At 41.7% G+C, this 26,916-nt stretch overlaps 1 protein-coding gene across 1 annotated transcript in view; it reads right to left on the bottom strand.

Moving 5' to 3' along the window:
- PRKCH (protein kinase C eta) overlaps window positions 1–26,916 on the bottom strand; it is a 1,606,604-nt gene that overhangs the window by 467,985 nt on the left and 1,111,703 nt on the right. The window contains exon 8 of the mRNA XM_044074487.1: window positions 13,128–13,241. Within this exon, the coding sequence (XP_043930422.1) occupies window positions 13,128–13,241 (114 nt within the window). The remainder of the gene's footprint in view (window positions 1–13,127; window positions 13,242–26,916) is intronic.

Here is a 26,916-nt window from a genome sequence, read left to right as displayed (position 1 = left end):
TGAAGCGTGGGGGCTGTACTAGTAAGAAATCTTTGACCGTCTGCATAGATTTTGCCTTATCCTCCATTTTCTTTAAAACCTCCTCGGCTTTAACCCTAAATAAGACATCCTGCTGTAAGGGTGCATCTAGTAACTTTGCTTTAACATGATCAGGCAGAGATTGTTCCTTTAACCAAGCATGCCTACGTATGACAGACCCAGTAACAGCTGCTCTAGAGGAAGCTTCCAAGGCATCAAAACCACATTGTAAAGTATGTTTGCCCACCTGTTCAGCTGCATGCAACAGATCCTGCATTTCCTTGAATTCAGACTGTTGAGGGTGCGTGCCCATCTTTTGTTTTATTTGAGACATTAGGAATTGCTGGTATTTAAGCATGTGAAATTGTCAATTAGTGCTCTCATAGCCAGAGTAGCTGAGGTGTAAACCTTCTTCCCCCACCTATCTAGTGCTCTGGAGTCCCTTTCAGAGGGTACAGGATTTTTAGCCATAGAAACCTTAGCCCCCTTGGGACCCTGGGAGATTGTCTCTGGATCAGCAACAGGGCTTTTGTATAGGAATTTGTGTGAGCCAGGCACTCTATAGTATCTATCTGGTTTGGCTGGAGCAGGAGGCAGAGAATCTGGATTTAGACTAGATTCTAAGAAAACATCATCCACAATGTCTAAAACTGGGGGGATAGCAAGGGGTCTGTGCCGGGGGAGTAAAAGAAACTCTCAGAGCCTTTTCTTTGAGTCAGAGTAGTCCTGACCTTCCCAGTGGAAATGTTCCCTCATGGTATGTAAGGTTTCCCAAAAGGAATAATCTTCAGGGGGAGAAGCTGAGGGAATGGAGTCTTCAGCATCAGAATCTTCATAAGGGGGAAAGGAGTAATCCTGTTCCTCAGAGGAGCCTGAAGAAACAGACACTTGATCAGAGGAGGCATAATCCTCCTCTTGTCTAGGCCTTTTGTCGAGGGGGGGGGGTGTTGGGAACACCTGATCAAAGAAATTAAATCTTCAGCCATTTTAAGCATCTGTTTCTTAGGCATAGGGCCTTGACCTGGAGACTGAAGAGTAGTCTTTTTTGGTTTTAGAGGAGTCTTAAGCTTAGCATAAGATTTTATTGTGAGAGTAGTCAGTCTGAAGACACCTTCAGAAACCGAAGGTGTTTCTACAGCACCGGCTCCTCCTACTGCAATGTCGTCGGTAGGGCCTAAAGGAAATTGCTGCGTCGGCATAGAACTCTCTGCTGGAGAATCTGAAGCGGTCTGGGGATCCAATTCAGCGGTAGCCAGGGGCTGCGTAGGCGCCTCACTGAAAACTGGAGAACTGGCGACCACGGCCCAGCCGAGGGCTCGGAGTCTGGCTTGGATCTAGGCTGCCTTTCTTTATCTTTGCATTTTTTATGCACGCCAGTAGACGGTTGCTCCGACGGCATAGTGAAATTAAATTTCCTACCGAAGTAGTGTCGTGCGAAATCAAAGCGTCGCTTAATAGTACGCTTATTGAACCTAGCACAAAGACGACAACCAGTGATGTCGTGGTCTGGGTCTAGGCAAGGTATACAAAAAGAATGAAAGTCCTTATGAGGTATTTGCTTCCCACAAGAAATGCAATTGTTAACTTTTTCTGACATCAGACTGAGGCAAGAAAAGGTTCCCAATGGGGTACTTAGCTTTAAAGACTTCGGACTGAAACTCGATTCAAAAATCTCAGGTGTAGGCCGACCGGCACTTGCGAACTGCTTCTGCTTAGGGCACCGCCTGGCAAGAAAGACTGAAGAAAATGGCATCGGATGTCTCTGATATACCCCTGGCGCACTGACGTCAGGGAAGAAGCGACAGCAACTGATGCCGGACCAAGACTTTGGAATTTGGGCCGACTGCGGGACCGCCTGAAAGCAGGATAACCCAAGTGTGATGACTGCAGCAGGGTAACACGAACATCGCAGCAACGGAGACTCTTTTCTCCATTACTTCCATTTCAAAGCATTGATGTACTGGGTATGCGTGGGAATGCAAGTCCCATACGCATGCTCAGTACTTCAAAATGAAGAAGCAGTGTACCACAACCAGCGGAAGAACAGCAATCTGCCATTATACAAAGACATTATTTAAGAAAAGTAAGTATTTGGTGGTTGTGGTATAATGAAAGAGCTTCACCCTCATGATTAAACCACACCAGCCATGGGTAAATCTTCAATATACCACACTACATCGTCGGTTATTGCTTAACTAATACACTACAGCTCCTTAACTGGAAGTCAATGCAGATGACTTCTCCACATAGAAGATGCTCTTTCTGAGTTCAGTAAAATCTTTCTAGGTGTTCTAAACATTCTAGCCCATTAGAATAAAAAGAGTTGAAACTAAACCTGCCCTGTGGCTATCCTTGGCAAACAAACAATTCATGAAACAAAAGAACAAAAAACAGTGATGGTCTGGACAGAAAATGAAACGGCTCCCACTTTAATAGCATATATACAACTAAAAACATAAAAAACAACTTGTCACTAAAGATAATAAATCTTATAACTCAAACAATCAAAACATGCACACTAATAATCCAAAACCTTTCTGGGCCTCCATCAGTAAATTAACTCCAGCAAAAGTTATACAGCCAATTCCAAACACACAGAAACAAAATGATAATACCATAGCCAAATAATTAAATAACCACTTTATATAGACTGCTCAGTCCTTAACCAACCAGGTATCTAATCAAACTCTTGATGTCCCCTGCTCAATCGAATAACCTCCTTCAGCATATCTCTTTCCAATACCTCCCATATCAAGAAACAGCTAAAAAAATAAAGCATACTACAACTACCCTGACAATTTAGATGGTGACTATCTTAAAATAGCATCTGCATCATTATTTTATTTCTCATGATCTATTAAAACCCACTAGCATACCTTTTCAAATGCTCAGCTTTTAACATCTACTAATGAATAAACATCTTACCTTTATTTCATATGAAGGTAATCTCACAAGAAAATTAATGTTTAATTGTTAATGTATGTTACTTAATGTATGTTCATGTATATTACTGAATGTGTGTTTCGAAATGTTTGCAATACAACTGAGATTTTCTCCATGGGCTTCCAATGAAATTCTTTTTTTTTTTTTTACTAAACCCAGTCAGACAAACCTGATAAGCAAAAGGAAAAGCAAAATAAATAAATAAAAAATAAATTGTAGTCTTGAAGACAGTTATGATTATGGCATCTGGATGTTTGTGCAGTGGTATACATGTCTGCTGCTCAGATGTAATAATTATGGCAGCTGGATGTTTGTGCAGTGGTATACATGTCTGCTCCTCACATGTAATAATTATGGCATCTGGATGTTTGTGCAGTGGTACACATGTCTGCCGCTCAGGTGTAATAATTATGGCATCTGGATGTTTGTGCAGTGGTATACATGTCTGCCGCTCAGGTGTAATAATTATGGCTTCTGGATGTTTGTGCAGTGGTATACATGTCTGCCGCTCAGGTGTAATAATTATGGCATCTGGATGATTGTACAGTGGTATACATGTCTGCCGCTCAGGTGTAATAATTATGGCATCTGGATGTTTGTGCAGTGGTATACATGTCTGCTGCTCAGATGTAATAATTATGGCAGCTGGATATTTGTGCAGTGGTATACATGTCTGCTCCTCACATGTAATAATTATGGCATCTGGATGTTTGTGCAGTGGTATACATGTCTGCCGCTCAGGTGTAATAATTATGGCATCTGGATGTTTGTGCAGTGGTATACATGTCTGCCGCTCAGGTGTAATAATTATGGCTTCTGGATGTTTGTGCAGTGGTATACATGTCTGCCGCTCAGGTGTAATAATTATGGCATCTGGATGATTGTACAGTGGTAATAATTATGGCATCTGGATGTTTGTGCAGTGGTATACATGTCTGCCGCTCAGGTGTAATAATTATGGCATCTGGATGTTTGTGCAGTGGTATACATGTCTGCCGCTCAGGTGTAATAATTATGGCATCTGGATGTTTGTGCAGTGGTATACATGTCTGCCGCTCAGATGTAATAATTATGGCATCTGGATGTTTGTACAGTGGTATACATGTCTGCCGCTCAGGTGTAATAATTATGGCATCTGGATGTTTGTGCAGTGGTATACATGTCTGCTGCTCAGGTGTAATAATTATGGCATCTGGATGTTTGTGCAGTGGTATACATGTCTGCCGCTCAGGTGTAATAATTATGGCATCTGGATGTTTGTGCAGTGATATACATGTCTGCCGCTCAGGTGTAATAATTATAGCATCTCGATGTTTGTGCAGTGGTACACATGTCTGCCGCTCAGGTGTAATAATTATGGCATCTGGATGTTTGTGCAGTGGTACACGTCTGCCGCTCAGATGTAATAATTATGGCAGCTGGATGTTTGTGCAGTGGTATATATGTCTGTCGCTCAGGTGTAATAATTACGGCATCTGGATGTCTGTGCAGTGGTATACATGTCTGCCGCACAGCTGTAATAATTACAGCATCTGGATGTCTGTGCAGTGGTATACATGTCTGCTGCTCAGCTGTAATAATTATGGCATCTGGATGTCTGTCCAGAGATATACATGTCTGCCACTCACGTGTAATAATTATGGCATCTGCATGTTTGTGCAGTGGTATACATGTCTGCCGCTCAGGTGTAATAATTATGGCATCTGGATGTTTGTGCAGTGGTATACATGTCTGCCGCTCAGGTGTAATAATTATGGCATCTGGATGTTTGTGCAGTGGTATACATGTCTGCTGCTCAGGTGTAATAATTATGGCATCTGGATGTTTGTGCAGTGGTATACATGTCTGCCGCTCAGGTGTAATAATTATGGCATCTGGATGTTTGTGCAGTGGTATACATGTCTGCCACTCAGGTGTAATAATTATGGCATCTGGATGTTTGTGCAGTGGTATACATGTCTGCTGCTCAGGTGTAATAATTATGGCATCTGGATGTTTGTGCAGTGGTATACATGTTTGTCACTCAGGTGTAATAATTACGGCATCTGGATGTCTGTGCAGTGGTATATATGTCTGTCGCTCAGGTGTAATAATTACGGCATCTGGATGTCTGTGCAGTGGTATACATGTCTGCCGCACAGCTGTAATAATTACAGCACCTGGATGTCTGTGCAGTGGTATACATGTCTGCTGCTCAGCTGTAATAATTATGGCATCTGGATGTCTGTGCAGAGATATACATGTCTGCCACTCACGTGTAATAATTATGGCATCTGCATGTTTGTGCAGTGGTATACATGTCTGCCGCTCAGGTGTAATAATTATGGCATCTGGATGTTTGTGCAGTGGTATACATGTCTGCTGCTCAGGTGTAATAATTATGGCATCTGGATGTTTGTACAGTGGTATACATGTCTGCTGCTCAGGTGTAATAATTATGGCATCTGGATGTTTGTGCAGTGGTATACATGTCTGCCGCTCAGGTGTAATAATTATGGCATCTGGATGTTTGTGCAGTGGTATACATGTCTGCCGCTCAGGTGTAATAATTATGGCATCTGGATGTTTGTGCAGTGGTATACATGTCTGTCGCTCAGGTGTAATAATTATGGCATCTGGATGTTTGTGCAGTGGTATACATATTTGCTGCCCAGGTGTAATAATTATGGCATCTGGATGTTTGTGCAGTGGTATACATGTCTGCCGCTCAGGTGTAATAATTACGGCATCTGGATGTTTGTGCAGTGGTATACATGTCTGTCACTCAGGTGTAATAATTATGGCATCTGGATGTTTGTGCAGTGGTATACATGTCTGTCGCTCAGGTGTAATAATTATGGCATCTGGATGTTTGTGCAGTGGTATACATATTTGCTGCCCAGGTGTAATAATTATGGCATCTGGATGTTTGTGCAGTGGTATACATATTTGCTGCCCAGGTGTACACTAATAGTTAGCACTGCACCAATCACTGCACTGTAACATTCCTGCTTGCTGCTCAGGCACTCTTATGCTGATGACCCCTTACATACTACTGGCCCATTGTGCTCTGGCATTCTTTGCTGCTGTTCAACTGCCCTTTATAATACTCTCCTAAAATGAGCTGTAATGGGTTGCACCATGTTGAGCTGTATTGAGTAGTACTGTATTGCACAGCATTGTTTTGCACTGTATTGTTACTGTTTTCAATGTACCCTTACATATCATACAGCTCCTGCATTGTGTTGTGTTATATTTTGCTGCACTGTTTCTGCACTATTTGCACCACTTCTCTGTCACTTTATACATCAAATAGCTCATTCGTTCTCCTACATATACCAAGGGTCATCACTTTCCATGACATCATATATAAATGCCACCTGGTATCTCTAGATTACAACCATAGGCCCTTGGTCTGCCTCTACCCCATTAGTGGCCACATTTCTAGCGCTAGTCACCCTAATACATGCAGAAGTTGCCACATGTTTACTGACAAACATTTACTATTACCACACAGTGAGTCCAGATGTGAGGGGGCCAAATATTTATTACAACTGGAGGCAACCCTCTCACACAAACTGGGTATAAGTACCCATATCAAAAACATACTTAGACATATCAAGAAAAACAAACAATTTATACAGTGAGGTGCTACAAAATTAACTTCCTAAACCACACAGACAACCTACGTGCAGTGCTGCAGACATGTGGACTGCAGACAAACCTCAGCAACACAATAACAACCATTCCATTTCAAATAAAGTTTTTTATACAAGTACCACAGACAAGAATAACCAGATGGCTAGTCAAGCTCTTCAGGCTATAAGAGCAGTCAAATTACCATGGTGACATACTTAGCACAGATAACTCCATAGATTAGTACAGTGATGTACTGCTCACAAAGTTTAGCAAAGACAGGGCAACAGACAGCTGCCTTATCACTAGGACACTTGTCTCTTCACCCTCCTAAGTATGAATATGACATGTTCATGAGGGTGTGAAATACTTGTGATGCACCCCCCATGATGTACGACAAGGGACATCATGAAGCTCACACTCTGACTTTAGAAAATAAATTAGTCTTGAATAGTACCATAGTGACACAAAGAATGGCACCACAAAATAAGCACGGGATGACTGATTTTAATAACTGGCTTAGTTACAGTCATCATCCTGAGTAGGCCAAATGTGTGCTTCATCCGGAGACAAATAAAGACAAGTCCCCCTTTTTCATCAAGAATACCCTGGCACCTGTCTCACTGGGCTTTTGCATACTAGATAAGACTTTGTCTACCCTTATAGTGCCTTTTTGTAGACAATGTTAGTCTACTCAGACTACTAGCCTAGTAAATAGAAATGACAATCTTGCAAATATCAGTGATGTGCTGCTATATGCTAAGAGCCTAAGTAAGAAAATCCCCTCCTTCAAGGTCTTCATAAAATTGCAAAAATGTGAATATTTGTGTTATCACTGGAAACCTTGGAAGCAGTACAGAATGGAAAGGAAGGGGAAAATACATGTTTATGGGCATTATTATTATTATTATTATTATTATTATTATACCTGAGATGGATCTTAAAGTGTCACCTGAGAAGGTGGAAACCCAAGACTAATACAGCGGTGATGAACATAGATACAGATGTGACTTTCTGAGATGCTGAAGTGACCAAACCTCTTTGTGGGGCTCTTGTACCCTCATTTCAATATAATAAACCTCAGAAAGGGCACTGAGCTAATTAATATGACTAGCGGCATACAGGAGTCATGGAGGGGATGAAAGGGGTGGATACACTAAACTAGCTGTAATGGAACATGTTATATATGAGTATGTTCATGCGAAGAAAAAAGCTATATTTGTGCAGTGTTTAGCTCTAAGCAAGTAACCTGACTTCCTCGCACTCCTAGGTTTCCACTGAAAGAACCTTTGGATTAAATGCAACTAACTAGCAATGAAAACAATATCAAATAAATTGGTGTAAACTCAGTGGGGTCTTGTGGATGAGGTGTTAGTGTTAAGCAGTAAACTATTTCGCTTACAGACCAACAGCAGCTGCTCCAGCAGTCCTTAGAGGAAGAAAGGAATACAGGTTCTCATGGCACCTTCCAGAAGAAAGACACTTTGCAAAAAAAACAACAGATGGCATTCATATTTACCCAGTACTGAAATGCAACATCTATAAAACAGGAATAGTAAAAAAAAATATATATGCACATTTCTAAAGGCAAAGAACTAATACCCAGCAATATTCAGAGCTTGTCCACAATAACACTACCCAGGCTGATACAAAAGAAATAGAGAGTTTTCTGGTGGACAGATTTAAATATTTCAACCTACAGCCATGTATATGTATGGGAAGGTAAGGGCAGTGATGGGTGCTGTTGGAAGTGTTGATTCCCCAGGCATATTAGCTGCACATATGTGGTCAGCCTTTATTAAAGTGAAAAATCTTCAGTGGTAGGATCAGGAAGTGTGGGCTGCATGGTGTGCGAGATAAGTGTTTTGGAGTGGTGTGATCATTGATAATCTGGGAAAGAAAGGAGCTTGTGGGGATGCAGTTCATGGAAGTATTGGAGAAGTCTGAAACTGGAAAGCAATGGAAGTGGGGGGGCTTATAGGATCACTGAGGGGGAAATAGTATAATATGGTTTCTAAAGATACATATAGGCTTGGGATGGCAGGAAAAGATGACGTGTTAGTAAATGGAGCAGATATATGTGGAGGACAAAGAAAGATTAGAAAGGGGGACAGTCAAAATGATTGTATGTTGTGAGATAGCTGGTTTGATCTCAGCAAATATAAATTTAAGGGGGTGTACACCTGATAGTGTGTGTGGACAATAGTAAGGTGACAGAGGTAAATCTGTTAGGGATTTTGCTTGTACTGATGGGTTTACCTAGTAACTGTGACTATAAATACAGAAACATAGGTGACAGCTTTCGCTGGTTACTGTGTTTTAATTTTGAGTGGACTCTACATGTACACACTTATTTTATACCTTTTATTGTATAAAGTAATTAAGAGAGGCTGTGTCTTGTCTGACAAGCTCATTGTGTGGGGATCTGTGATATTGGTCCTTGGTCATTACAATTTTGTCCAGCGTGCTATAGTTACAAAAGTTTAATGAAACGTACAAAACCAAATCAACATTACATATATGACCACAATCTTAAAGACCATGGACAATGGGAAAAAAACAAGTAGGTATGTAGCTGTTGTTTAAAAATGCATCATCTCTCCATACCTGCTTAAAATAAGTTCTGTTTTAATACACACGCAATTCATGACAAATGAACAGATGAAAATACTTAAAACGGAGTATTTTAGCAAATGCAAGCTCTTTTTGTTTGTTTGCCTGTTTGCGTTTTTCCCTCTCAGTCTATCAGACCATTTATTCTCTTCTCCAGGAAACAGACAACTAAGAAAGGTCAACATTAAGGTAGCCCTTAGGGGCTGGTTTTAAGCTTTTCCGTCTTTTTCTCTCCAGACTTAGCCATGTGCACCCAGCAAGGCACTGGGGAGAACATACAATGTGCTGTCTGTGGACAGCATTCCCTCATTTCAGCAAGAGTTGTTTCTTCTGAGCAGTATCGTCCTGCCTGCCACTGAGTGCATGCAAACCGCACTCTCCCCGCAGTAATGATGAACTGCTCATGCCCCTTCACCCATCCCTCCTGCAGGATCCTCAGCTGTTTGGCCATTAATTAAACTCTGGTTGTCTAGTTTGCAGTCAGGGCTCCATTCCTCTATGTAATGTGGCCAGACTTGCAAACTCGATTATTTTAATATCAGTCCCTTCATTTTGTGTGGCATGATCCAAGTGCATGCTTGCATTCTCTGGCAATTAAAGTCACAAGGATTAAGCTATGAGCTGATAATAAGCATTTAACTTAAAGTAAATGCTAGATTCTTTCACTCTCCATGCGTCCTCTGTTCCTTAACTAGGCAGTGCTTCCAGACCCCATGAAAGAGGTACTTGTACCTGTTATTTTATTTTTATTTATTTAACATTTGTTAACTTGGCAGGTGAACTGTTCCAAGGACTCTTTTCAGTCACATCCCAGGCTAGACAATGCATCTAAATATACATCAGGACAGAAGAACTATTTACACAGAAAGTTACACTGGCAGTAACATAAATGTAGACATAGCACAGTACTGAATTTTCATTTAGGAATAAATTGCCTTGAATTTTCAGGTAGGTACAATTCATTCCTGACAAGTCAAATTAGCAGTTCCATTCCAAAGAAGCATTTCAATGAACAGGATAAGAGCTGGATTAATATTAAGCCAGAAGAAGGAATACCTTATTGTTCTTGCTTTATAGGAGCTTTCTAGCCCACATTTCTGAAATACAGGCATGCAGTTTTATCAGATAGTTTTTTAATTGAAGTTTGAAGCTTGTCTTATTTCTTTTGCGTGTTTGCTCCAAGTTCCAACCAGAAGATGCGTTATTAGAGGAAGATATTTTTTTACAGAAAGGTTTTTCACTTGTGGCTAATTTTAAGGGGCCAGATTAATTGCGTGCCATCCGTCTTTCTAAGACTACAGTTACGATACCTATTAAAGACACTGGCCTTTAAAGGTGATCAGCATCTAGCAGGAAGGAGTTTGTAAGTAAGGGCATTACGCAGTAGCTCATGTAGTGCTTAAATTGCAAGCCATCTACCATTCTTTATTGTAGTAGGGGAGTGTTTTCTATTGTTAGCTAGGTTGATGAAGTGACTATGAAAGAGTGCTTCAAATAAATTATAAAAAGTATAAAATTATGCAATATCAGCATAGGTGTTGAACCTGACTATGTCTGAAATGACTCAGGTTAATGGTCAGGCAAGGGAAGTGCCAAATGAGGAGCAATGGAGGAGAGTGTCAGCAGACTCTCATAACAGGATGACCATATTGGGGAAAGCCTAAATGGGTAGCCCCTCAGCTGAGGCCTTGGTGCCAGGGAAAATGAGCATTCTAAATAGAGCACAGAACTCTAGCCTGGATCACGGGTATATGGAAGTATGCAGCTAGAGTAGATTAGCATAAAGGGTACTGCACAACATATTTCAGCTACTGGGGGTGGGAGTTGTTAGGGAATTCAAAACATTCCCAGATGCTGAAGATTATGAAGAATGAATGGGTCAATGGTTGTTGGGGATCTAATATTCATGGAGGAAGATGTTGCCAAAGAATTTAAGAATTTAAGAAAAACTCTGCAACAGTATACATTTCATCATATAGTGGACCCTCGTCCTATTCAGTGAAATATTGTTTTCATATTTTGTCTATTCAAAAACAAAAAGAAGTGCTGCAAAAAAATAAACACAATTCTATAAAAGCCGATCTTCAATACCACAATACCATAAACAGATGTGTCACGTAAACTCAAGTATCAATAACTGTATAGCTTTGAGTTCAGTCACAATGTCTTGGAAATACCAAGGATGACTGCATGTATTAAATAGAAACAACACTCGGAGGATGGGCAATGACCTTCAGCTGATGGAAAGATTTCAGTGAAAGGAATTAGTTTTCTGATTCTTTTAACAGTACAACAAAAAGTGCTAAAAGTACAACATAGATTCATAGGTGTGTACTACACTAACGATCAGTTGGGTCTTTTTAAGCCTAGCCATTCATCCCAAATCCCTGACAAGTTCTAGTACCCTTGGTAACTGTAAGCAGGGGCTTGGAAGATAAAACATTAATAAGAAGGCCTGGGACATTAACCTTATACAGGCTGCTTGTGTCCATTAGAGACATAAGTACCAAACCAGGGATGAATAGCCCATTCTCCATCCAATTGTCCAAGTTACAAATGAATTAGAATAGGGAGTAATTCACGTGGACGGGGAGCATGCTCCAGAGAAGGGGTAGTCTCTGTGATAAATACCAGTCTCTCCAGTAGGTATTATTTATACTAGAGGCATAGTTTTAAGTCTTTAGAAAGGGTAATTCTAATGCAGTTTATTTTGGATATTGCAAGAGGTTTATCACAGTGGTTTCTGCCGATGTCTGGTATGCCAGGTATAGACATCCCCTCAACAGCCAGTAGGAGATGGAGTACAAAGATAGGGCTTTGAGGCGGTCTGCATCGGACATGTTATTTACTCCCTGCATTGTTTTAGTGAGGAAACTGTGGACATCCCAGTTGGTGGATGCCCCTGGTTAGGTACATACCACAAGGGGAATTGTACTCACTGATAGGTCAGAAAAATGCCAACAAAATTGGAAAAATAACCTCCTTGGACCTAGATGTCATGCCTTTGTTTGCAAGTTTCACAATATAGAATGATTTCCTCAATACCCTAGACATGTGATGGCCGAAGTCTAGATTACAGTCTACATGTGTCCCCAGATCCCTCACTACTAGGTCAGCTCTTAGAGGTGTGTTGTCAATAGTTACCAGGGATAGTTGAACTTCCAGAAGGGTACTATTATGCATTTCTTAGCATTTAGTTTTAGCCCATAGCTCTGACACCAGTTACTTGTCTGTGTCCTGTGTCAGCCATTTTTGAAGAACTTTAGTGTTGGTGAGGGATTCTATGACTGCTCCTAATTTGCAATCATCTGGAAATTTGGTTAGCCAGAGACCCTTGATATTGACCTCGACTTCAGAGGAATGGATGCCACAACGGAGAGGTCCCAGAACTAATCCCTGAGGGACTCCACTGGTGATTCTCCTCTTTGTAAAGTCAGACTCCCCAACTCTAACATTCTGGGTATCCATTGAGTGACATAAGGGTTTATATCTAATCTCTTCAGTTTGTCAACAATGCCCACGTGGGGTATTGCATCAAATGCCTTGGCCAGGTTAAGCTAGGCAATGTGAACCAATTTTCCCTCATCCTTTGCTTTAGTGGACCTTCTCAAAGAAGTCCACTAGGCTGATTAGACATGACCTACTCAGTAAGGATACACCAAAATATTACAAATTGTACATAATGAAAATTAGATATCTATGGCTCACTGATGTAAGACTTGAAATTCCAAGGATTCTAGAATATAAGATTCTATAACATAAGTGGAGACTACTGTTGTTAAGCAGAACATTTATGTTCTTGGTTTAACTTAGATAATTGCCATAAAAAGTTACTCTCTAAACATTTGATAATAATATCACAAAGCTGACAGCTACCTTTTTGCCTTTGAGAAGTTACTGGGGATTAAATATGTCAACATCAAAAGGCAATCACTCACCTTTCCAAAGCTTCCTTTTCCTAATACACTCTGGAAGGTGAAGTCTTCTATGCCAAATTTTCTGAAGGATGGCGTATCTGGCCGTTCAGGTGGTAGTGGTTTGATTTCTGGAGGCTAAACAAAATGATACATCTGCATGAGCAGTCTACAGACAAATACATATGCAGTGTGTGTGTGTGTGTGTGTGTGTGTGTGTGTGTGTGTGTGTTGCATATGCATGTGTGTGTGTGACAAATGTGTGTGTGTGTGTGTGTGTGTGTGTGTGTGTGTGTGTGTGTGTGTGTGTGTGTGTGTGTGTGTGTGTGTGTGTGTGTGTGTGTGTGTCTCTGTCTGCGTGTGTTATATGGATGAACATAAAATTACTTTCTTGCAAAAAATCTGGCGAGTATGACAAAATAAATCCAGTCAAGAATGCACTGCTAGTCTGTTTCAACAAATACTTTCCTAACAAATGTTCTTGGGAATGCAAGCCAACAAGCCAGTCTGTTTACAAAATGATTCTGACAAGTTCGATTAAATGTGGCCTATTTTCAGAGAGCACAATTTCAGCCTTACCTCATGCTGATTACAGAATTGTTTTTTAAAGTTGGCCAGTAAAAGAGAAATACTTTTAGTTTCTCCTTTGCAGGATAGTAGGTCCGGGGCCAGGCTGCCTTCATCTTTCACATATAATTTCCTGGATACTTCTCCTCAGAACCCTTTCTGAGCCAAAAGGTCAGGAATCTCACTCTTTCAACAGGCCATGATGCTTCCTAGAGGCAGCTTACCAGTTGTCATGGAGAGATGCCTCTCTCTGGTTTGCTTGTCTGCTTGAGGCATAGAAACTCTGTATTTCCTCTTTTTCTGGTTTGCCTTCCTGGTTGATACTTAAAAACAGTGGTAAAGACAACCCCAGCCAATGTATAACTAGTGTGGCAAAGAAAACTCCAACCAGTGTATAAACAGTGTGGTAAAGGCAATCCCAACCAGTGTATAAACAGTGTGGTAAAGGCAACCCCAACCAATGTACAAATAGTGTGGTAAAGGTAACCCCAACCAGTATATAAGTAGCGTGGTAAAGACAACCCCAACCATCAGCCCCCTTTTTCTACATGGGGTCAGAGTATCGTGTTAACTGTCGCCAACTCTCTCGATTCAGTGCCACATTCCTGCCTTCTTCAACACTCATGCCTGACTATTGCAGATCTTCTTTCACAAAATCCATCCACCTCTTTGCTGGATGTCCTCGCTTCTGCTTGCCTTCTTCCTAGTCTGTCCCAAATCTTCTTCACCAGATTGTCTTCTGATTTTCTACACATCTGCCCAAACCACCGTAATCTGTTCTCTTTGATCTCTTCTGCAATTGGAGCTACTTTGGCTTCTGCTCTTATGTCCTCATTTCTTCGTCTGTCCCACAGTGTGCATCCTATCACCTTTCTCAGGCACTTCATTTCCATCACCTCTAGCGTCTTCAACTGTTCTGCCTTTACTGCCCAGGTTTCTGTACCATACAGTAGTACTGGTTGCATCATTGTCTTGTACACCTTACTTTTCAGCTTCTTTGGCATTCTTCTGTCTCTGACTACACCTGATACTCTATGCCAGTTGGCTGCAGTGCCTCTGATTCTAGCTTTGACCTCTTCATTCAGGCTATCCTTCTCCTCAGCTACTCATCCCAGATACTTGAAGCTGTTTACCTGTTCTACTATCTTCCCTTCTATTTCTATTCTCAGCTTCTTCTGATTTCCCCAGTTTGCTGTCATTACCACCATCTTATCTGTGCTTAGTTTCATCCTATGTGTCTTCAGATTTGCATTCCATTCATCTGTCCTTTGCTGAAGTTCTAGCTCAGAGTCTGCCTGTACTGCCACATTGTCTGCATACAGCAGCTTTGTTGATCCGTCTCCTCCAACCTGTTTGCTAATGTAGTCCATCACCAGTATGAACAGCACTGGGCTCAGAGCTGGACCCTGATGTACACCCACTCCCACTGGGAACCCCTCTGTGAGGCCGAACACTGTTCGTACATGAGTCATTGGGTCCTTGTACATAGCCTGCACTAATTCTACCAATGTTTCTGGGACTTCAAACCACCCCAGTACTGCCCAGATTAGCTTTCTTGGGACCTTGTCATATGCTTTCACCAAGTCTAGGAATGCCCAGCTGGACTGTCTCTTCATCTCTAGCTTCTTCGTAAGTATCTGTCTCACTGCAAACATCAAGTCAGTGCTGCATCCTGATCTGAATCCAAACTGCTCATCTCCCATCTTACATTCTACTACTCTACATATCCGTTTATCAATCACCCTCTCCAGAACTTTCATGCAATGTGATAGGAGTTTGATGTCTCTGTACTGCCCACAGTTGTGGATGTACCCTTTGTTCTTGCACACTGGCATGAGTATGCTTATTCTCCAGTCATCTGGGATATGCCTTTCTCTCCACACTGCTATTAATACCCTCAGGAGCCATTTCTCCCCTGTCTCACCCAGCATCTTTATCATATCTGCTGTGACCTCATCCGAGCCTGTTGCTTTCCCTGACTTCATTTTCCTTAGTGCTACTCTTACTTCTAGGGTAGGCTCCTCTTCTTCCCTCATCGTAGGCTGTTTCTGGGGCAGTACAGCTTCTGTGGGGTTTTCTTCATTCAGAATCTGCTGGAAATACTCCTTCCATCTGCCTTTGATGTCTTCTGGGCTGGTGAGCAGGTTGTTGGTGGCATCCCTTATGAAGGGTGTCTGACTATCTTCTTTATCTTTCTGTCTTTGCCTTACAACCTGATATAGTTTCTTTGTGCCCCTTACTGAGTCACTTTCCAGAAGTTAGTACAGTGCCTCCGATGCCCTATTCTTTGCTATTGAATCTTCTTTCTTAGCTTCTTTGTTAGCCAACCAGTAGTCCTTCTTAGCCTGGTCTGTCTTTTCTGTCAATGTTCTGCCCAACCAATGTATAAATAGTGTGGTAAAGACAACCCCATCCAGTGTATGAATAGTGTGGTAAAGAGAACCACAAGTAGTGCATAAATAGTAGGCACAGTAACACGACAGGCAGTATGTATCCTAGGCTCAGCAGTCACTATACCACAATACACATATAAACACACACACACACACATACACACACACACACACACACACACATATATATATATATAACTATAGGAAGAATAGCCAGGTGAGATGCCACTACAGGGAATGAGCAAGGTTAAGTGTAGGTATCCAGCATTTAAACATAGGTTCATAGGTTCATAGATTCATACTAGGCTAACTGCCATTGTGGGCCATTTTAAGCCTAGCCAATTACCCCATGTGAGAACCAAACCCTGCACCTTGTGTTCATAAGGTAAACACCTTCACAAGTATACCAACCTCCCACCCCCACCCACACAAACAATAGTATTTTATATGTACATAAAAATCTACCTATCTATACTCACACACACAGATATATATATATATATATATCCCCTCCTGCACCACCTCACTTGTGTGCCTTAAATGATAAAAAGCCATATAAATAGGTGTGTGTGTGTGTGTGTGTGTGTGTGTGTGTGTGTGTGTGTGTGTGTGTGTGTGTGTGTGTGTGTGTATGTGCTCGCACGCATGGTACGCACTGCATTGTGTTTCCCTTAATTGTATGTGATTCAGGTAGCAAACAATGTACTAAACAAAATAGAAGTTATGTACTTCTCCTAACTTGGCATCTGTGTTGTCCATTTTCATTCTTCCTTGCTGTTGTGTTTTCGGATCCGATTTGAACGCATTCACAAGACTTTAAGGACTCCCTTTCCATAATACATCATACGTTCCCTGACTCCTCAGCTCAAGTTTGCTGCCCTAATAATTAATATTACCAGGAAGAAACAGAATAGATCAAGAGTTTCTGGGACCCAAGCCATGAATTTATGGGTTCCAAATTCCACTAAGTAACTTCTATAAGATACCAAGGCAGGGGGATGGATGGGAGGGAAGTGAGTAAGAATGAAATGGGCAACACAGATGCCGAGTTATGGTAAGTACATAACTTCTACATCTGATGATGTCCTTTTCATTCTCCCTCACTTTTGGGTCAGAGTCCCCAGCTAGTCACTCCTGGGTAGCCCCTAAAGAAGGATAAGCTAGAGCATTGTCGAGCCGAAAGATGCCCTGCTTCTGAAGATAATGTCCAATTCATTATGCAAAACAAATGCATAATTCTTAGACCAAGTGGGTGCAACACATATTTCATCAATTGATGTTCTGGCACAAAAAGCTGAAGAAGTGGCACTGGATCTAGTTGAGTGGGCTTTAGGTGGATGAGGCAAATCAATACCTTTTTGGGAATAAATGGTAGAAATGCATTTATCCATTTAGTGTGAGTGATCTTAGATACTGCTTGGCCCAAATGATTAGTGGAAAAGGATACAAAGAGTTGATCAGATTTTCTGTACTTCTTTGTCCAGTGCAGATAGAAATACAACTGTCTATGAACATCAAGAAGATGTAACATACTGAATAATCTGGAAAGAAAACTGGCAACTGAATGGACTGGTTAATGTTGGATTCTGTTGCTACTTTAGACAAAAAAGATGGATTAGGTCTTAGGGACACACTGTCTTTATGAAAAATGATGTAAGGAAGTTTGACTGACAAGGCTTGCAGTTCAGATACTCTCTTGGCTGACGTGATGGGTACCAAGAGTATAATCTTCCATGAAAGAAATTTCAAGTCAGAACTTCAGCTAGTTCAAAAGATTTTGAGTGAGGTCTTGAAGGAAAACTGTAAGATCCTAAGGTGAGAATGGTCTTTTATTGGAGGCCTTAGCCTTTCAAAAAACACTGAAGAAGGCTTTGTTAAATATTTGCCAAAACCGGCCTGTTTTTCAAGAACCTCAATCAATAAATTTATTTTTAAGGTGCCTTGTATGCTGGTCCTGTTTTCTTTTTGTTTGAACACGAGTAGTTTTCCCAGTTAATGGTGGGGTAGTTGAAATCGCCCATTATTACGGTGTTGGGTTGTACCTTAATATTTTCCAGTGTATCAAGTAATGAGGAGTGGGAATCCTGGGGCATGGTGGGGGATCTGTAGCAAGTTTCAATTTGGATTGCAGTGTTGCCCAGAGTTAGTTGCACTTGGATAATCTCGGATGCATTATGCTGAGGTGTGGATATCCTTAATGAATATGGACACAGATCCTGCTTTAGTGTTTTGGTCCAGGTTAGTTGGCCGAAAGGTGTGGTATGAATTATAGCCTGGTAATGCAGGGCTGCTCTCTGGAGCCTTGAACCAGGTCTCTGTCACTGCATATATGTCGATTCCATTTTAAGGAGTGCCTGGAGTGAATGCATTTTGAGGTTTAGACTTCTAGCATTGAGTAGCATTACCCACAGATTTTGCTTGCTTGTACCTGTTAAAGTAGTGAATTTGTCATTTGAACCTTGCCTGAAAAAGGCACTATAGGGGTGGCAAGAGCCTTAGCCAGTATCCGGAATCCTAAGGGTGACAGGTGCAGGCCATCTCTGGCAAAGCATCGTAGTCTGTCGATCATGTCATCCCAGGCAGACAGATACTGGATCCCCTTAGAATGACACCAGAAACTTAGCCAATTGTTGAAGTCAATCATTTTGTCCTTGTACTGTGGTATCATTCTGGGTGATGACAGGATGCTACTCAGGGCTAGGGTCATACTTGCCTGACCTAAAAGATCGGACAGCTCCTCCATATCTCTTTTCATGTAGTCCAGAGAGGTACGTTTCAGGTCATTTGCACGAACATGGACAATGACAGAGTCATATTTGTACTTGTTGTGGAGTGACCTGAGTGCGTGCATTATGTGGTGGATCCTGGCACCTGACAGGCAGCTGACAGTAACTTTCTCCTTGTTTAACCTGGTGAGTAGAACATCAGTGTGCCTGACTATACAGTCACCTATGACTAGAGTGTGGTGTACGTTGTTATGTCTTATGGGCAGTGGTTGAGTGGCACACTGAGTTTGTGGGCTATGTGTCATTTGGGTTGTGTTGGGGGGTGGAGGTTGCTTGCATTTCTGCTTTGGAGGTCTCTGTTGCTTGAGCAGATTTTTATTGAGAACCTCCATGAATGAAGGCGAGTGTTTCATTTTTCTATGTATGTGTTTTGGTGGTGTAGGTTTTGAGGAACTATGTGATGAGTGTGGTGTGGTGCAAGTGTTTACCTTCTCCTCTTGACTGTCTAGTCCAGTCTTGGGTGAAGAGAGCCTTTGGTTCCAGTTTGGCTATATAAGTGCATCTCTCATAGGTTGTAGTGTTGGGTGGTAGTAGGGCAGGGTTGTCTGTGTACATGAGGCAACTGCTGCATTGCCCCAAGATGCCCAGATTCATCAGGTAGACAGGAGAAAACACAGAGAGCTGACCCTTAGACATGCCTGGATAGGTGATTATTTATTAAGTACTAAAAACTGTTTTCCTCTAGACAAGTGAGGAAAGTTGAGTGCTGTAATAATTTGTAGATTATTTAGTGCTTACAACGAGTTCTGAATATGTGCTGAGCTCAAAGAAACAGATTTTAGTGCTAAAGCTAAAAAGCTGTCTCATTCTAAGGGGAAATTTGAAGAGCAAACTTTACGGCACCGGGAATAGTTTAACCCTAGCTAAGCGGCGATGCATAAAGTGTATATATTTTTTTAATATAACAGTAGCAAATGAGCAAACTGATTTAAACCAATTAACCAATAAAAATCTAAAAACTGAGCCCCGTTCCAGCAGTCTTCGATCAGACAAGTTCCAACTGTACACTCCTGCCACTAGGGTGCAGAGGAACCTTCTCCAAAAAAGATGGTCTGGATTAGTGCTCAAGTTGTACAAACAAAGCAAGATTCAGCAGCTCTGAATTTAGTCTATGCTACAGCAAACAAGGCATCCCAATTTCAGAAAGAAACAGTTCAAATAAGCAGGCACAATAAGCCTTTAACCAGAAACTCCGAGCTCGGAAGGGCAGAATCTACCCTCTCCTCCCACAAGAGTGCAGATCACACCTTCTTAATGTAAAATAACTGGCCCAAGTGCTTAAACCAGAACTAATACACTTTTAGAATAACAGACACTAAGCCTTCAATCAGCAACTCCCAACTTAGAAGGATGTAAGCTACCTGTCCTACCACAACAGTGCAAACCACAAACCTTCTTAATTTAAAACAACTGGTCTGAAGGAAACAAATAACTGGTCCAACTTTCTGAATTCTTGTGTTATGTGAAGATAAAATCTCAACTGCATGTGAACATCTAGCAAATGTAAACAGATATTCACCCTTTTACAGCTGTTGGGGAAAAACACTGGCAGGTTAATACATTTGTTAGTATTTGTCTCTGAAACCACCTTAGGAAGAAATGAACGGTTTTGTTCTGAGTGAAACTCTATCTTTGTGAAAAGACAGGTATGGCAGTTTAGAGGATACGGCTTGAATATCTGAGATCCTTCTAGCAGACATTACTGCCATTAAGAAAATAGTTTTCCAAGATAGGAATTTGAGATCGCAATCATTAGCTGGTTCAAAGAAGGATTGAGTAATTGCTTGCACCTCCAAACTGAGGTCCCAAGGAGGAGTAGGATCTTTGTTGGGTGGTTTTAAAAGAAGAGTACCCCTCAAAAAAGCTTTACAAAGCTTATGAGAAGCAACAGAGGAGTCTTGAAAACCAACATGAAAACTGAATATTGGTGCTAATTGAACTTTGATCACAGAAGCTGAAGCTCTTTCATTGAACAATACAGCTAAAAAGTGAAGAATATCATTAACTGGAGTTGAGAAGGGATCAACACTATTCTGGAGTGCCCAATGCATAAATATCTTCCATTTACTGGTATACTTCAGTGTAGGTGGTATATGAGACAATAGCAGAAAGCGCTGGACTGGGGAAGACAGTATGGGCTGTCTGGCTACTAAACAGAATTGGAGAAACAAAGCTGTTAACTTGAGATTCAGAATGTCCAGATGAATCATGCCTGTCAGATGGGACAGGAGACCTGGACTTGGATCTGGTATCCAATGCTGTCAAATTAGGTGAGACCAAAGAAAAGGAAAACAAATTTTTCAAGGCCAGTAAGGTGCAATGAGTATAACTGTGCTCTTCAACCTGATTGCTTTCTGAAGGAATTTAGGAATCAATGGAATTGAAAGAAAGGCATAAAGAAAACTGGAGGGCCAATTGTGAAGAACAGCATCCTTCAGTAACTCCCTTATGGGGGGATTAGGGCAAAATAGCTGCTGCATTTGTTGTCTGGGTGAGAAGCAAACAGGTCGCAGCAAGGCTGACCCCATTTTCGGAATATAGACTGTCTGACTGAGGGACCACTTGGGAGGTAAGACTATGCACCTGCTCAATTTATCTGCTATCACATTGGCCTTACTTGGAATGTGCATTCCTTTGAAAATGCAGTTGGATGCAATCCCCCACTGCCACACTCTGAGAGCTTCTTGACACAACGGGTAGGACCTGGTTCCTCCTTGCTTGTTGATATACCAAACTTATGACATGTTGTCTGTTTGAATTGCAATTGTCCCTAATGGGAGAGAATCTTGAAAAGCCTGCAACACTAAAAGCACTGCTTTCATCTCTAGAACGGTGATGTGCAAATTGGCCTCTATTGGAAATCAAGTGCCTTGGATGATACTCCATAGGCAATGCCCTCCACCCTAACTGGGAATTGTCCGTGGTCACTGCGGCTTTGGGCTGAGGGTGAATGGAAGGCCCTGTAAAATCTGCTCTGATTGAATCTACCATGTAAGATCTCCTTTGCAGAGACTGGTGATTACAGTGGGTGTTGACATTGGCTGGTAAAGGATGGACCATTGTGTTGCAAGCAGCCATTGTAAAATTCTCATGTGAAATCTGGCCAAGGGAACAAGTGTTACAGATGCTGCCATAGATCCCAGTGCCTGAAGAACTAATCATGCTGTCACCTTGTTGCTGCTGATTATAATCATGACTTGAAAATGAATTCTCACCAGTCTTGATGTGGGAAAGGAAGGCTATTGTGGTCTTTGTGTTTAAGGAAGCCCCTAAGAAATCTAAAGTTTGTGTTGGTTCTAGATGAGATTTTTTTGACATTTATGGTTATGCCGAGGTAAGAGCACATTTGGAGAACTTCTTCTCTTGCCTATTACAGTCAATGCCTGGTTGTAGCAGTGATGAGCCAGTCATCCAAATAAGGAAACATCCAGAATCCTTGCAGTCTTAAGTGAGCTGCTACTACTGCCATACTCTTGGTAAACATCCAGGGAGCTGTGGTGAGGCCAAAGGGCAGTAGTCTGAACAGATAATGACCGGCTCCCAGCCGGAAGCATAAGAACCTTCTGGATTGCCTGTTCATCTTTTGTGATATTACACATCCTGAAGATCTATAGAGCACATCCAGTCATCCTGTCCCAAAAATGGAAGAATGGAATGAACCCTGATCATCTGGAATTTGGTTCACCAAACTGACTTGTTCAGATTGCTGAAATCCAAAATTGGTTTCCAGTCCCCTGTCTTTTTTGGCACTAAAAAGAACCTTGAGTAAATTCTGGATCCTTTCTGGTCTGGTGGAACCTCTTGGATGACGGCCTTTTTCTAGCAGCTTTTGTGTTTGTAGTTCTGCTTGTTTTCTTTGACTGGGTGGAACATCTGGGATTTTTTTTGCAAGTGGATGGAGAAAGGGAAAAAGGTATAATATAGCCCTCTGGATATTATCCTCTGCACCCCTGCACCTTGTGTTATCTGTAGCTAGGCTCTTTGGTGCAGGGACCAGCAACTCCTGACTGCCTCCAGAAGAAGACAACTGGGCCTTCTTTCAGGAGTGCATGAAAGGGTTTACCAAAGAGGGAATCTCTGTACCCTTGATTTTGTGGGCCACCTCTGCCATGAGGGCAACATCTTCCATTAGAGTTCCCACTTTGCCCCTGGGGAACTACCACCATGTGTGTCCTGAGAATACCCTTGAGACTTCCTGAACCACATTTTTTCACTACTGTGTTGATTCCTAGAAAAGGGTCTTTGGGGAGTAGAAAAATGCATGCCCACAGCAGAAAGGGTTTTCCTATCCTTCTCACACCTGGTCAATGTGTCTCTAACTTTAGGGCTAAACAAGGATGTGCCATCAAAGGAGGCATTGATAAGTGAAGACGTGAAGGGCTCTGCAAAATCACACAAGTGCATCCAAGCATATCTCCTTATGGCAATGCCTGAACCCACTGCTCTGGTCGTTCACTCAGCTGTATGTGAAATGGGCCTCATGGAAGAGTTAGAAATGGATGTAAGGGTAGACAATTGAGAGGTAACAGACTCCCAAATCTCTTCAGAAATGGGTCCTGAAAGGGCATCTGATAGTTCTTTAATCAAATCCCTCTGTACTCTTTTAAGCTGTGCCAGGTAATTCAAGGACCATAAGGCAAAGGTCGATGATGCATAACCTCACTTCCCAAATCTATCCATCGTCTGAGACTCCTTGTTGGGAGGATGGATAGAGGAACTTTCCTCCACTAGTTCCTTTTTTGTGGCAGCTGCCATGACCATGGTATCCATAGGCAAACCTTTCATCCAGAATGGCTTATCTTCACGGGCAGTGATACTTTTATCCAGTCTCCGGGGAATTGGCTCAATAGCATCAGGGGCCTTCCATGCCTGCCAAGAGATCAACTCAATGAGCTCATCATTGGGCAGAGTTACCCAGGAAGTAGAACAGTGGGTAACAAATGCCTGCAGGTAGATGGATTCCTCAGATGAAGGATTAATGGGTTTCCAATCACCTCTCTGCTTAAGGATTCCTAGGATGTCTCCAAAGCAGACATCATCAGGAGGTGACTTTACAGATACTCCACCTTCCTCGAAATCTGTATCCTCTGTGACAGATTCCTCTGGGGAATCAAAGTGCTTCCTCTTGCACTTTTTCTTCCTAGGGACCTCCTCAGTGAGGTAGTCTGGGGAGGTATCAGAAGAAATGGGGCCAGCCTGCTGGGAAAACTGAGGCATTGGTACTCACTCCCAGTGGTGGAAGTGGTTGAGATTCTGGTCGAAGATATGACTAGGTAGATTGACTCAAGAGGGAAGGAACTGACTGATTGACTGAAGTAGACAAGGCTCTCTCCATATCCTCAAAAACCAATCCACCTAGGGAAGAAAGGGACCCCTGGATCCAAAAGAACAGAACTCGGTATTGTAGTCCCTCCCTGCCCTGAGGAGATCCCCCCAGCCCGAGGCAGAAACCAGAGCCAAGCTGATTTGTGTCGAAGCTCCGAACTGCAGAGAAAACTCTGAAAAAATATTAGTTGACTTGAGCCCATCATGACCGACAGGACAGATATGGCTAAGAGAAGTCTCCGGTTCTCAGTGAGCCAGAGAACCCAGAGCAAGACCCGGACCAAAGATAAGGATAACTTGGGACCCAATGCATTTGGTACCAGACAGTTCAGAACCAATGCCTCTAAAGCTTCTGACAAAGTTACAGGAGGAAAAAGATGAGGGGAAGCTGCTGTCCCTGTCCCAAAGGAGTAGAGACCAAGGTGGTTCCTGTCACACTTTGTGACCAGAGTATCTTTCTCACCAACCTCTCCATGTCATCTTCAGTAAGACTTCTGGAAGAATGGGTGGACATGACAGAAGGAAACTGAGAGCCCCTTCTGGGAAGGGGTCTATAGAAGGAAAATATTTAGTTCTTGAAATTGGAAGAAATTCCAAGTCTGTACTGAAAGACTCTTATCATGCCCCTTTGGAGCCAAAGATAAGGCCGGATCTGAAGCCTTACGTGCAGTAGTCCACAGTTCCAATGAACTTGTCGGAACAAAACATTTGGGCAACTTTGCTGTCGGTTCTGAGGGAGCAGGAGGAACCGATGCTTTTGCCTTGTTCGGGCTCGGACCCGATGGGGAAGTCAGAGCCAAAGAGCTTCTCTTCTTCGCATTTTCTGAAACTTTAGAGGAAGAAGCAGGACTAGAAATACCCAGTTCTGATTTTCCTTTAGATGAGGAGGTTGTACCAGATAGGGCCTCTCCAAAAGAAGATGGAAGCAGTCCTTTCAACACCAATTTATTTTTTCTCTCCACAAGCTCCCGATGACTAAAGGAGGGACAAATCGAACAGTTCTCCTGAAGATGTTGGGGGCCCAAACAATACATACAAAGAGAATGTGTGGGTCAGAATAAGGGATCTTATTACCACACTTCTCATAGCATTTGAAGCCTACTGGGCCTCTTTCCTTATCTGCCATTTTCACATTAGAAGCTCACACGTCACACACACACACACACACACACACACACACACACACACACACACACACACACACACAACATGCTCTCTCAACCAAGCTCTTACTAGAGGAAAGGAAGAGGAAGATAAGAAGTTGAAACGTTTTTTTTAAATGTAAGGATAGTTGGAGAAGAAAATAAATATCAACATTGATATTCAAAAGCAACACCGAGTGTAGAGGAAAGAAGAAAGGAGCAAAGTGATACTAATGATAGTATCAAAGAATACTTTACGAAAGGAAACAGATAAGGGATAGTTTTGTTTTTTTTTTAAGAGGAAGAGTAAAGAAATTTAGAATTAAGGAGGAAACGATTGAAAAAACACTTATCTGCTCAACAGGATATAGTTCCACGTCTAACTCACAAAGTGGCAAACAAGATCTGAGGTAATTGAGATAGGTCCATTGTGGGTAAAGGATGAGCTTGAGAGGTTTTTGGTTCCCACTAGTTATTGCAGTGGCTGAGTCATTTCCGAGGATGAGGTTTCATAGGTTGAGGATTGAATGAAAATTGACAAAATCAGATTTGATGATATGTGTGTGTGTGTGTGTGTGTGTGTGTGTGTGTGTGTGTGTGTGTGTGTGTGTGTGTATGTATATATACATATATATTGAGAGAGAGAGATCAGATCAAACGTTTAGTCATTCAGGAAAAGGAACAGGTAATGACTGAGCTTAAACTATAATAAATATATACAAGTGCAAAAAACAGAAGAATATAAGCATCAAAAGAAAGAAAACATGTATAATGCTTCTTAAGCAAGACTGAAGTTTTCATCTGATGGCCAAATAATCTCATAAAAGAGATACTTGTTTAACTCTGTTGCCTTAATGGTAATAATTATCCATGTCATAAACACAATAGTTGACTGTTACCCACTAATGTAATTTTACCACCATCTTGTGGATATTTGCAGTTACTGCAAAGCAAATGTTAACCGGTTACTGAATTTTATTTAGCATTTGTTTACCAGGAAAGTCTGACCGGATGATAAACGCTCCCATATTCAGCAGAGTCTCAAGAAGAAGAGCTCTAGAAAAACACACAAACATATGTACACACACATATATCTATATATATATATATATATATATATATATATATATATATATATGTATAAGAAACAGTATATTTGATCTAAGTTAACTTGTATATATAAATTATACATACAATAGTCACAAATGCGTATGTACAATAGTCACAAATGAATCACTTGTATGTACAGTGTGAAACTAATATGGACCTGGGGACCCAAGCTGATAGCAATCTCTCATTTGACAACCACGTGGCCAAAGTGGTTAGAAAAATATTTTATATAGCCCACCTAATCATGAAGGAATTCACATCTAGATCAGGGGAGGTCATCGTGCCTCTTTACTCATCCCTCATCAGGCCCATAATTGAGTACAATGCCCCTTTTGGGATGTACCTTACCAGACACCTGCAGCAACTGGAAAGACCCCAAAAGTACCTCACCAAGAGGATCAAAGGGCTCAAACAGATGCCATATGCTGCCCGGTTAAAGAAACTCCAGCTCTACTCAGTGGCATACCGCCTGTTCAGAGGCGATCTGTGC

The sequence above is a fragment of the Protopterus annectens genome, chromosome 6.part0 (assembly GCF_019279795.1).
Source record: "Protopterus annectens isolate FY-2018-M chromosome 6.part0, PAN1.0, whole genome shotgun sequence".
In the NCBI taxonomy this organism is placed as follows: Eukaryota; Metazoa; Chordata; order Ceratodontiformes; family Protopteridae; genus Protopterus; species Protopterus annectens.
Note: the sequence above shows the minus strand (reverse complement) of the source record. Positions and strands in the feature narration are given on the sequence as shown.